This window comes from Dendrobates tinctorius, unplaced genomic scaffold, assembly GCF_039654945.1.
Source record: "Dendrobates tinctorius isolate UK_male_01 unplaced genomic scaffold, ASM3965494v1 ptg000229l, whole genome shotgun sequence".
NCBI classification, from domain to species: Eukaryota; Metazoa; Chordata; class Amphibia; order Anura; family Dendrobatidae; genus Dendrobates; species Dendrobates tinctorius.
The window spans coordinates 3,643,089-3,657,157 of NW_027361896.1; the positions used below are offsets into that span (position 1 = coordinate 3,643,089).

Below are 14,069 nucleotides of genomic sequence, written 5' to 3' on the forward strand. Positions count from 1 at the left end.
GGACATCGCAAAACCAGGGATTGGAGAAGCAGGAAGCTCATCTGCATATTTCCGATGCATTCTGGGAAGAGGAGAAGAGTCGCCTTAAGCTGATCGATCGCTGGGACTTGCCGGGTCTCGCTGTTTATGGACAGCGCGCGAGTTTCCACCCATCATAGACTGCAATAGCAATATGGAAGAGAAGAAAATCCACATGGTCACCTGCAACACATGCTACATGTTTATGGATCTTCCGGCCCAAAAACTCAACTTTACCTGTCAGAAGTGCAAACTTGTTGCCCTCTTAGAGGAAAAGGTGCAGGGACTGGAAGAAAGAATAGCAACATTGAAGGTAATTAAAGAACCTGAGGACTTCTTGGATGAAGCAGAAGCAACCATTCAGGATACGGAAAGTGAGAAAAGCTTCAGAGCACATACAGACATACAGAGGCTGAAAAGTGGAGCCATGTGACGAAAAGAAGCAAACGGATCAAGTGGTCATCACCACCCACACAGCTTAGTAACCAATATGAAGCCCTCATGCTGGAGAACGAAAATGGCACAGCTCAGGATGATACCGTATCTACAAGAGAAGACACACTATCAACAAAAGAAGTTACTGTGTCAACAAAGGTGGAAACAAATGACACGCAAAAACACTCACGAGCAACAAGCAGTGCATCCAGAAAGAAAAGAAGAGTGGTAGTTATGGGCGACTCACTACTACGAGGCACGGAGGCACCTATCTGCAGGCCGGACATAACCGCACGAGAAGTATGCTGCCTCCCAGGAGCAAAAATCAAGGATGTGGCCAACAGGATACCAACTATCCTCAAATCCAAGGACGACTACCCTTTCTGTTATGGATGAGTCACCGAAGGAGGAAAAAACAAAAATAATAGCTAAGTTCAGAAAACCAGAGAAGTTGGCAGCTATCGGATTGCAGACCCCTGAACCTATCCACAACAACTAGCAGTAGCCGTGGGGGGTTCCTACGGTGCCCTAGACCCCTCAATGACAGCCGGAGAACTAAATTACCCTAAAGACAGAAAGGGGAAATCTAAACTGCCCCAGAGCAGACCCCAAAGCAACAGGCAGCCCCCAACATATAATGACTGTGAAGCAAGATGAAAAACACTAACAAAGATAGGTTGAGCAAATGATGGGGCCAAAGCTAACTAAATAGGACAGGATAGAAAAGCTGCTGTCTGCAATCCGCCAAACCCTATCCAAAAAATGTGCCAACAGACTGATAGGAAAAACAGGCCCTGAAGTCGCTAGGCTTCAAAACTATATCAGCACTCAGGTATATTCTGAAGACAGAGCCAGAGATAAACAGAACAGAGACAAAAATGGAATTCAGCTCACCCCCAGCCGGGGATGGCTGAACTCCAAAAAACAAGGCAAACAAAACCAGAACTAAAGTGTACAAAAGGCAGAGCAAAACTTAGCTTTGAGAAGCAGAAATCAGACTGGTCTCCAAGAATCCAGCTGGAAAATCACCAGCAAGGCAGCAGGGTGCGGGCTGCCTTATATCCAGTCTTCAGTTCCTGTGACCCAGTCATCATCTACCTGCTCAGCTGTTTGGTAATCAGCCTCACTACCTTCCTTCGCCAGAAGAGGGAGTTCATCAGACCTCACTGGTGAAGGGAAAAATGAACTCACAACACCTTTCCTACTGATACATGTACGCACAAACGACACGGCAAGAAATGACATACCAGCTATCTGCGAAGACTTTGAAATTCTGGGGAAGAAAATAAAGGAACGAAACGTACAGGTTATTTTCTCGTCAATCCTCCCAGTCGATGGTCATATCAGAAGATGGAATAGGATACTAGAGGTGAACAACTGGCTACAACGGTGGTGCAGGCAGCAAGGATTTGGATTCTTGGACCATGGCATGAATTACCTCTACGATGGACTTCTCGCAAGAGATGGGATACACCTCACAAAACCTGGGAAACACACATTCGCCAGAAGACTTGCCACACTCATCAGGAGGGCTTTAAACTAGAAGAAGAGGGGATGGGAGGAAAAACAGCAGACAAGAACATGCGGCAGAAGGACAAACTAATCAAGGATACTAGATGTGGTACAGAGGACCCAAGACAGGGTACTCAGAAGGAAGTTAAGAAAAAGGAAGCAAAACTTCTTTCCTGCATGCTGACCAACGCAAGGAGCCTGACCAATAAGATTGAAGATCTGGAGTTGGTAATGTATGAGGAAAAATATGACATAGTAGGAATAACTGAGACATGGTTAGATGACAGCTATGACTGAGCGGCTAACTTGCAAGGATATGATTTGTTTAGGAGGGATCGTAAAAAAAGGAAAGGGGGTGGAGTCTGTCTATATATAAAGTCCACTTTAAAGCCAACACTAAGAGAACATATACAAGAGAGAAATGAAGAGGTGGTGTCTCTATGGGTGGAGATACAAGGAGGGAAAAGTAATAAAATCCTCATAGGGGTTTGTTATAAGCCACCAAATATAATAGAAGCCACTGAAAATCTATTATTGAAACAAATAGACAAAGCAGCAAATCACAATGAGGTGATTATTATGGGGGACTTCAACTACCCCAACATAGACGGGGAAACTGAAACTAAAACCTGCGTATCTCAGAAAGGAAACCAATTTCTGTCAGTGACCAAGGATAATTATCTGTCACAACTTGTGCAGGGTCCAGCCCTTCTGGGCGTAATTTTAAGCAACAGGCCAGATAGAATAACAGAAGTACGAGTCAATGGGCACCTAGGGAACAGTGACCACAATATAATACAATTCCACTTGTCCTTCAGTAAGGTGCCCTGGAAGGGGGTTCAAAAACGCTGAATTTCAGGAAAGCAAAGTTTGATCAGCTTAGAGAGGACCTTCGCCGAATTGATTGGGACAATGTCCTCAAAAATAGGAGCACAGAAAATAAATGGGAAATATTTAAATCAGTTTTACACACCCACTGGAAGCTAGCCATACCGTACAGAAATAAAAGGGCTAGGAACAGGAGAACACCAATGTGGCTAAATAAGGATGTAAAAAGGGCAATAAATAACAAGAACAAGACATTTAAGAAGCTAAAACAAGAAGGCAATGAAGAAGCATTAAAAAGTTATAGAGAAAAAAATAAAATGTGTAAAAAACAAATACATTTAGCAAAAGTGGAAACTGAGAGACTCATTGCTAAGGAAAGTAAAACAAACCCCAAACTATTCTTTAATTTTATAAACATTAAAATGATTAAAATTGATGGTGTCGGCCCTTTAAAGAACAATGAGGGTGAAATCATAGAGAGCGATGTGGGAAAAGAAAATATTTAAATACTTTTTTCTCAGTAGGTGGTACCACAGGGTTCTGTATTGTGCCCCCTACTATTTAATATATTTATTAATGATCTAGTGGATGGCTTACACAGTAAAATATCAGTATTTGCAGATGATACAAAACTATGTAAGGTAGTTAACACAAAGGAGGACAGTTTGCAACTACAGACAGATTTGAGTAAATTGGAGAATTGGGCTGAAAAATGGCAAATGAGTTTTAACACAGATAAGTGTAAGGTTATGCACATGGGAAGGAGAAACATATGCTACAATTACTTACTAAATGGGAAACTGCTGGGGAAATCAGACATGGAAAAAGACTTAGGCATCTTAGTCAATAAGAAGCTAAATTGGAGTGCCCAGTGTCAGGCAGCTGCCACCAAAGCAAATAGGGTCATGGGATGCATTAGAAGAGTTCTGGGGACACGAGATGAAAACATAATTCTCCCTCTATACAAATCACTCGTCAGACCACACTTGGAGCATTGTGTGCAATTTTGGACGCCGGTGCTCAAGAAAGACATTACTGAACTTGAAAGGGTTCAAAGGCGGGCTACTAAAATGATAAATGGCGTTGGTTCACTACAATACCCAGAAAGGTTATCAAAATTAGGTCTATCTACTCTAAAAAAGAGAAGACTTAGGGGAGACCTAATATATATGTACAAGTATATCAGAGGGCAATACAGAGATCTCTACAATGAACTATTTGTACCAAGGACTGTGACAAGAACAAGGGAGCATTCTCTTCATTTGAAGGAAAGACAATTTCTGCACCAGCATAGAAGAGTGTTCTTCACGGTAAGAGCAGTGAGGCTCTGAAGAATTCTCTTCCTGAGGAAGTGGTGATGGCCAACTCACTGAATGAATTTAAGAAAGGAATGGATGCTTTTCTTGTGAGTAACAGTATAGAAGTTTACGAATAACATAATATTATAGGTAGATGATTGACCCAGCTTAGGGGAGGGAATTTTTTTCCCTATGGAGAAAATTGGCTTCTACTCTGTGGGTTTTTTGCCTTCCCCAGGATCAACAATGCAGAACAGCTGCACTAAAAATAGGCCGAACTAGATGGACATAAGGTCTTCCTTCAGCCTTCAAAACTATGTTACTATGTTACTATAGTATAAATAGTCTGCCTATGGGGAATGCATTATTCAATATAGAGTCTGCCTATGGGGAGTGCATTATACTATATGGAAACCTATGGGGAGTGCATTATACTATATGGAGACCTAAGGGGAGTGCAATATACTATGGGGAGTGCATTATGCTATATGGAGACCTAAGGAGAGTGCATTATACTATATGGAGACCTAAGGGGAGTGCATTATACTATAAATAATCTGCCTATGGGGAATGCATGATACAATATAAAGTCTGCCTATGGGGAGTGCATTATACTATATGGAAACCTATGGGGAGTGCATTATACTATATGGAGACCTAAGGGGAGTGCAATATTCTATGGGAAGTGCATTATACTATAAATAGTCTGCCTATGGGGAATGCATTATACAATATAGAGTCTGCCTTTGGGGAGTGCATTATATTATATGGAAACCTATGGGGAGTGCATTATACTATATGGAGACCTAAGGGGAGTGCAATATACTATATGGAGGCCTATGGGGAGTGCATTATACAATATACAGTCTGCCTATGGGGAGTGCATTATACAATATGAAGGCCTATGGGGAATGCATTATACTATATGGAGGCCTATGGGGAGTGCATTATACTATATAGAGTCTGTCTATGGGGAGTGCATTTAACTACATGGAGGCCTATGGGGAGTGCAACTTTCGATCCTCTCAAGATCTCCTTCTCTATTCCCCTCTTATCTCTTCTTGCCACAACCGCATACAAGACTTCTCTCGTGCTTCCCCCATACTCTGGAACACTATACCCCATCACATCAGACTTTCAGATACCACGGAAACCTTGAAAAGGAACCTGAATACCCACCTCTTCTGACGAGCCAACAACCTGCAGTGATCCTAAGCCTACTGAACCGCTACACGAAGAGCTCTACTGTGAGCCCTCGCGGGCAGGGTCCTCTCTCCTTCTGTAAGCCTTGTGTTGCTAATGTTTATTGTACTTGTCTATGTAAGCCCCTTTTTCACATGTAAAGCGCCATGGAATAAATGGTGCTATTAAAATGAATAATAATAATAATAATTTACATTTTAACGACCAAGATTGTTTGTTGGCCCCAAACTTTACATTTTCATAATGGGAAATGGGTATAGATGACGCCAAAATTTGTCCCACAATTTCTGATGAATGTAGAAATACCCCCTATGTGGCTGTACAGTACAGTTTAGCCACACGGCGAGACTCTGGAAGGACAGAGCGCTACTTGCCTCCTGGAGCTCAGATTTTCCTAGAATAGTTTGCGGACTCGATATACAGAGCCCATAAGTGCTAGAAAAGCAGAATCCCCCTCAAGTGATCCCAATTTTGAAATTTATACCCCTTTGGGAATTTATTTACAGGTGTACAGACGATTTTGACTCCATGGGTGTTTTCCAGAAACTGCCATTGTAGTGTAGTGATTGTAGTGGCATACTTTTGAAGTGACCAGTATGCTGTAGTGACCAGCTCACGTTTCTGGAGATGTGCACCCGTAAATTAGGCAGGCTCACATCACTACAAAAATGACAAAAATGTGGGCGCCAAGTGTGTTTCAGACACACTGGGGCTCAGGAGAGAGCCTCCTGATTAGACGACTTTATTCTTTGGGTCAGTTTGAGTACAGTGATACCAGATGTATATCGAGTTTTCGGGTTTTTATGTTTGGATGCTGTCACACACTAAAAGATGCTTTATATTGCCAAAACTAGTTTTTGCATCCCCATATTTAAACTGCTATAATTTTTCCATATTTCAACCGACAGGGTTTTGTCATAGCTTGTTTATTGCGGGACGAATTTACGTTTTTATTGGTTCCATGTTTGGGCACACAACATTTTTTGATCACTTTCTATTCTGATTTTAGGAAGGTAGAATGAACAAAAGAAAAATTCAGAAATTGTTTTTTTTTCTATACTGTTCCACGTGTGGTAAAATTGATAAAGCAGCTTTATTCTTCAGGTCAGTACCATTACAGCGATACTTCATTGATATTTTATTTTATGCTTTGGCGCTTCTACAGAATAAAAACTATTTTATATAAAAAATAATTATTTTTTTAGTCTGATAACTTTTTATTTTTCCACAGTATGAGCTTTATGATGGCTTATTTTTTACAGGGCAAAATGACGTTTTCAGTGGTACCATTTATATATACATTCATCTTTTTAATTGCGTTTTATTGCACTTTTTGTTCAGAGGTAGATGACAAAGCAGTTTTTTGCCTCATTTTTTATTTAATATTTTTACAGCGTTGACTGAAAGGATCTAGGGTATGTTCCCACGGTCAGTAAACACAGCGGGTTGGACTATGCGTACATCCGCAGTGGCCAGAGGTTACAGCAAAGTGAATGGGATTTCATGAAATCCCATGTCCACAATGCGTGCACAGACGCCTCCGGCTCCCCGGCGTAGACGCACATGCGGTGTGCGTCTACTCCAGACCGCAGCATGTCTATTTATCTTGTGGAGAAATTGCATAACAAATTGTACTGTTCGTTTTCTCCTATTACCCTTTTTGAAAATTGCAAACTTGGGGTCAAAGCGACATTTTACTGGAAAAAATGGTAATATTTCATTTACTCAGCCCAATTTTATGAAGTTTGCAAATCGCTTGAAGGTTGAATATTAAATATACTTACTACTCCTCTACATGAATTCCTTGAGAGGTGTAGTTTACAAAATGTGATCACCTGTGGAGGTTTCTGCTGTTTTGGCATGTCAGGGGCACTTCAAATGTGACATGGTATCCGCAACCTATTGCAGACAAAATAGCGCTCATTCTCTTTCTAGCTATACCATGCGCCCAAGCAGCCATTTTTCAACAAATATGGGGTACCTGTGTACTTTGGAAAAATTGCACAACAAATTTTGGCATCGCTTTTCTCCTGTTACCATTGTGAAAATTAAAACAAATTGGGTTGAATCAAAATTTTTGTTGAGAAATTGCACAACAAATTTAGGGGACCATTTTTTCTTGTTACCCTTGTAATAAAAAAATAAGGCTAAAAAATTTTTTTGTGGAAAAAATGTGTTTTTTAATTTTCCCGGCTCAACATTATAAAATTCTGTGAAGCCCCTGAGATTAAGGTGCTTACCACACATCTAGATAAAGTAATTTAGGGGTCTAGCTTCCAAAATGGGGTCATTTGTGGGGGGTTTCTACCGTTTAGGCACCTCAGGGGCTCTCCAAACACGACATGGCGTCGGCTATTCATTCAAGCCAATTTTGTATTCCAAAAGTCAAATGGCGTTCCTTCCCTTCCAAGCCCTGCCATACGCCCAAAAAATAGTTTTTTTACACATATGTGGTATCGGTGTGCTCAGGAGAAATCGCACAGCAAATTTTATAGTGCATTTTCTTCTGATACCCTTGTGAAAATGGAAAATATGTCGCTAAAGTAACATTTTTGTGGGAAAAAATTAAATGTTCATTTTTTCCTTCCACATTCCATTAATTCTTGTAAAGCACCTAAAGGGTTAATAAACTTCTTGAATGTGGTTTGAGCACCTAGAGGGATGCAGTTTTTACAATGGTGTTACTTTTGGGTATTTTCTGTCATATGGGCCCCTCAAAGTCACTTCAAATGTGATGTGGTCCATAAAAATGGTTTTGCAAATTTTATGGAAAAATGAGAAATTGCTGATCAACTTTTAACCGTTATAACTTTGTAACAAAAAATTATGTTTCAAAAAATGTGCTGATGTAAAGTAGACATGTGGGAAATGTTATTTATTAACTATTTTGTATGGAATAACTCTATGGTTTAAGGGCATGCCGATTAAAATTTTGAAAATTGTGACATTTTCAAACGTTTCGCCAAATTTACGGTATTTTCAGAAATAAACGCAAGTCATATTGAACCTATTTTTACCACTATCATGAAGTACAATATGTCATAGAAAATAGTCTTAGAATCAGTGGGATACGTTGAAGTGTTACAGAGTTATGATGACAGTGGTCAGAATTGTAAATTGTAAAAATTGGCTTGATCACGAAGGCAAAAACATACTGTGGGGCGAAAGAATTAACACAAAAAATTACTGATGCCATATTTATTAATGTACAGATATTTTTTTTGCCCCAGTTATTCTGGGCCAAAAATTATGCAGTGAATAGAAAAGGAAATATCTGTAATATCAATTGTCATTTATTTTGGACACAAAATGGCACAAATAACACAGAAAAACGACTAATGTGTATTGTTCAAACTTTTTTCTCATGTTACTTTCTCCCCTTTCCTCACAACTATCAATGACTTGACAATTCTAAATTTTAAAAAAATAAATTTAAAAAAATGCACGGTGCCTACAGTGAAACATGGCTGTGTCAGTGCCCAAATCTAGCATGAGAGCTGCTGGTGTGGGGGAGCTACATTTTGTTAATGGTATCGTGAATTCACAGATGCAAGCTTTATGTCAAATGAGAAAATGCTACCATCACTCCATTCCCTTAGTAGAAGTGCACTTTTCCAACATCCAAAACAAATATCTACGGCTAGTTTCACACTAGCGTTACCAAGCGCAGGGCCGCCGCTAAGCTTCTCCCCCGGCAGCGCCTCCTCCGGTCAGCTCCTCCCGCTAAATATTGGGTACGCTGATCGCATGCGGCGTCATGCGGCGATAGGAGCTGACCGGAGGAGGCGTGGCTGGGGCGGAGCTTAGCGGCGGCCCTGCTCTGCGCTTGGTAATGCTAGTGTGAAACTAGCCTAAGGCCATTGTTGCATTTCTGAAGAAAAACAGGGTGAAAAGTGATTTAGTGGCCAAGTATGTCTCCTGATCTGAACCCTATGGGGAACACCTATGAATCCTGAAGAGACAAGCTGAGCACCACTCTCCTTCCACCCTCTAAAAGAGGTTGTTCTTGAAGAATGGAAAAAGATATATGTTGAAATATGACACCAACTTGTTTATTCCATGTGACACAAACCAGGCAACATGACAGTTTGACAGGAAGCACTAAATTGTGCTAACAGGACCCCAAATCAGAAAAAATACCAAATCCATAATAAGAAAGAAATACAGAGAAAAAAGGAATATATAGGTTCAAAGATACTTTATTAATTGGTATACAAAAGTGAATAATAAATATAGACAATAAAAACACAGGGTACAGGATAATGCTGAAGGATCACCAATGCTGAAGAATCACCGATGCTTTGCACCCGCCAACAGTAAACAGAGAACGCTTATCTAATAAGTTCAATAGTAGCAGTAATTGTGACAAAGTAGTCCAAAAATAGTATAAATAGATGCAGATAAATAGCGCTTACCAGTATATAAGCTGAAGGGTTAGCAGCACCGGACAGGACCTGAAAAAAACCCCAAAGTACGTTTTGCTTTTTTGCAAAGATACTTTCTCAAGGGGATGTGTAGTAATGAAAGACAATGACCTTTATATATCTTGGGTGGCCGGTCACATGGTTGGATCTGGCGAATAACATCAGTTCAGTTGGCACATGTGCAGTAGAATCAACAGGTCTTGCGTTGACACAAGTATCAGACACAACTGTAAATTAGTGGTTACAAGGGTAACTGTTCACATGATCAGATCCGACCAATAGTATCAGTTCAGTTGGCACATGTGTAGTAAAATCGACATGTCCTGTGTTAACACAAGTATCAGGCACAATTGTGCATTAGTGGTTACTAAGGAAACCAGTTACATGATCAGATCCGACCAATAATATCGGTTTAAATGGCGCATGCGCAGTGTGATCGGCAGGTCCTGTGTCGGCATTAGCGTCAAGCACAACTGCACACACGCTTGGAAAGGAAATTTCCCAGTCGGGCTCAGAAGGCTAGAAAGACATTGCGGAGGCCTGTGCGCCCTCATATGCTAATCTCTTCCTGGATCACTGGGAGAGATTTGTTTTTGGTGACGAAGGACGCACTGGTCGCCGACCATATGCTGTGCTGGCTACGTTATATCGGTGATCGTTTTTTCATGTGGGGTGGGACGACCCAGCAGCTCGAGACATTCATGAATCAACTTAATTTGAATTCTTACAATATTCAATTGACACACCAGTATGATTTTAAAAAAATAGACTTACTGGACGTCACTCTGGAAATTGACACCATGCAATGTATCCAGACTGACGTCTACAGAAAGTCAACTGCAGTCAACACTTTGATCAGCGCAGACTCAGCTCATAATCCTGCTACTATAAGGGCTGTGCCGGTTGGGCAGTTTCTGAGAATTAGATGGATATGCTCCTCTGATAATAAGTTCTTTGCTCAGGCTGCTAACCTCATGTCACGGTTTGAATCACGTGGCTATAGCCATAGGAGCATCAAACGAGGCTTTTACAGAGTCAGACATACTCCACGAAATGACCTACTATACCCGACACGTAATCAAGGGAAAGATAGACGTTTGGATACAATTAGGTTCATCATTACATATAATCATGAATGGTGCAATATTAGGGATATCTTGACCAAACATTGATCTGTATCAGGGATGGGCAATTAATTTTCCCAAGGGGCCACATGAGAAACTGGCACTGCTGTGGAGGGCCGAACCAATCGGCTGAACTTAAAGGGGCAGTCCGAAAACAAAGGTGAATTTCATATTAAATGTATATGTGCAACAAAATACTAGTAATGTGTTGGAGTGTTTTTTTGTTGGTTTGTTTTTCATGATTCCATAATTTTTTTCCCTCAGAATTGAGTGATTCCATAATTTTTCCCCTATGCTTGGTTTAAAAAAGTAACCATTATGACTACCACATTTTTTGTTCTTGATTTCTTTTAGCGTTTCTTAAAGCCAGAAAGTTGCCATTTGAATTGACTTTAGTTTTGTGCCATGTCTGTGATCTGCTTTTTTTCTTCAAAATTAAACAACTGAATGAACATCCTCCAAGGCTGGTGATTCCATAATTTTTGCCAGGGGTTGTAATAGGAATGAAAAAAATAACTTTCAACCATGCAAAGGAGTTGAAAAGAAACGTCATGATTGAGGAAAATAAGGGCTCATTTCTGGCTTTACTAGCAGAGGGATACAGTGAGCATCATGTTACCTCCATCCTTAAAATTTCTAAGATGGCAGTCCATTACAACAAGGTCCAACAGCAGACTTTGGGGACAACAAAGCTACAGACCGGCAGAAGATGAAAACGACTCTCCAATGACCGGGATGACCATCATCTTATTCGAATGTCACTCAGAAACCGCAGGATGACATCAAATGACCTACAAAAGGAATGGCAAATGGCAGCTGGGGTGACGTGCATGGCAAGAACAGTTTGTAACAGGCTCCTAGAGGCAGGGCTCAAGTCATGTAAAGCTAGAAAAAAGCATTTCATCAATGAGAAGCAAAGGAGGGCCAGGCTGAAGTTTGCCAAAGACCATAAAGATTGGACCATAGAGAACTGGAGTAAGGTAATCTTCTCTGATGAGTTTAATTTTCAGCTTTGCCGAACACTTGGTCATCTATTGCCGAACACTTGGTCATCTAATGGTTGGACGGAGACCTGGAGAGGCATACAAGACACAGTGTCTTGCACCCACTGCGAAATTTGGTGGAGGTTCGGTGATGATCTGGGGATGGCTCAGCAAGGCTCGAATTGGGCAGGCTGATCTATGCGAAGGACGTATGAATCAAGCCACATACAAGGTTACCCTGGAAAAACAGTTGATTCCTTCTGTTCAGGCAATGTTCCCCAACTGTGAGGACTGTTTTTTCCCAGCATGACAATGTGCCATGCCACACAGCTAGGTCAATCAATGTGTGGATAAAGGACCACCACTTCAAATCCCTGTCATGGCCAGCCCAATCTCCCAAACTGAACCCCATTGAAAACCTCTGGAATGGAATCAAGAGGAAGATGCATAGTCACAAGCCAACAAACAAAGAAGAACTGCTTTAATTTTTGTACCAGGAGTCGCGTAAGGTCACCCAAAAGCAGTGTGAAAGACTGGTGGTAAGCATGCCAAGACGCATGAAAGCTGTGATTAAAAATCATGGTTATTCCACAAAATATTGATTTCTGAACTCTTCCTGAGTTAAAACATTAGTATGGTTGTTTGTAAGTGATTATAAACTTGTTTTCTTAGGATAATTTGAGGTCTGCAAGCACTGCATTTTTTGTTATTTTAACCATTTCTCATTTTCTGAAAATAAAAACAAAATTTAGTGCTTGGAAATTCAAAGATATGTTGTCAGTAGTTTATAGAATAAAAGAGCAATTTCCATTTTACTAAAAAATATACCTATAAAGAAAAAAATCACACAAACTGAAAATTTTGCAGTGGTCTCTTAACTATTGCCAAGGCTGAGTATATATATATATATATATATATATATATATATACACACATACATATAAACCGACCAGCACCTCCTAGTGTGAACACGTGCAAGTTGCCAAAACTGCACAATATAGATAGGTAGAGCAGAGACCCATCAGGGGGAGGTCACCTTGCCGTGGTTGATGGGCTTACATGAATTGGCCAATTTGTGCAATAAGAGCCTTCATTTTCATCTTACTGTAAGTAAAAATTTTTTTTTGAAAAAAGGATTATCTAAATTGAATGGCTTTAATGTTTTTCTGTGTTTTCACATGGCCTAGATTCATGTACATGTGCTGCTGTATTCTTTTTCTCTCTCTCTCTCTCTCTCTATATATATATATACGCTGCACACTGATAACAATTGGTGGTATTTCAAAAGGGTTAAAAGCATGTACTGAAAACTGTACATTATTCTATGTCAAAAGAATACAATGTTAGAAAAACATGACACTATTGAAATGGGGGTATGCGGTAATAGTAATGTCACTGAAGTTGATTTAAAAATATCACAGACATATTAAATATCTGCTACTACTGTACTTGTGAAAAAATGTTTAAAATACCTTGTCATCATGAGAATCACACTGAAGAAGACTGTGCTGTTGAATAGCCATTGGAGGTGGTAGGGGGACTGAATCTGGGCCTTCCTCACTTTCTTCCTCTCCACAACTTTGCATACCAGATGAAGATGATTTAGACAGTGTGCCACTACTGAGAGCCTCATTTCGTACTCGCTATATGGAAAAGTAAAATATTCTGAGTAAGCTAAAATATGCAAATTAGCATGAAAACCTGTCAATTACACTTATTTTATTGGCATTAACCCCTTCACCCCAAGGCCATTTTCCATTTCCTGTTGTGCTCTCCTTCTTCGCAGAGCCATAACTTTTTTTTTTCCCTCAATATGGCCATGTTTTTTTTTTGCGGGACGAGTTGTACTTTTAGGCTACTTTCACACATCAGGTTTTCGGCGTCAGGCGCGATCCGGCGTCGTGCCGGAATGCCGGATCCGGCAAATGTTTTGTAAAACCTGATGTGCCGGATCCGGTTTTCTGCCGGATCCGTCTTGTTCTTGACAGACAAAACCGGATCCGTCTCATCCGGTTCATCCGTTTTTCTCTCCGTTTTTCGACGGATTACGCCGGATCTGGTTTTTAAAATTGACCCTTGTGGCCTTCCGAACGGGATTGGCTACTGGAAAACTATATATAGCATGTTCCTACAGCCCTTCTTTGACAGGTTGTAGAGGAGAAAGTGCAGGTTGGAGAGAAGAGCAAGTTACTGGCGAAGATGGATGTTGTCATTGGAAATATTACCACTAGAAGTTCTGTGACG

General features: G+C 40.5%; 1 protein-coding gene across 1 annotated transcript in view; it reads right to left on the minus strand.

Moving 5' to 3' along the window:
• Positions 1-14,069, minus strand: part of TRIO (trio Rho guanine nucleotide exchange factor) — a 2,342,529-nt gene that overhangs the window by 659,747 nt on the left and 1,668,713 nt on the right. The window contains 1 exon segment of the mRNA XM_073555735.1: positions 13,298-13,468. Coding sequence (XP_073411836.1) covers positions 13,298-13,468 — 171 coding nt within the window.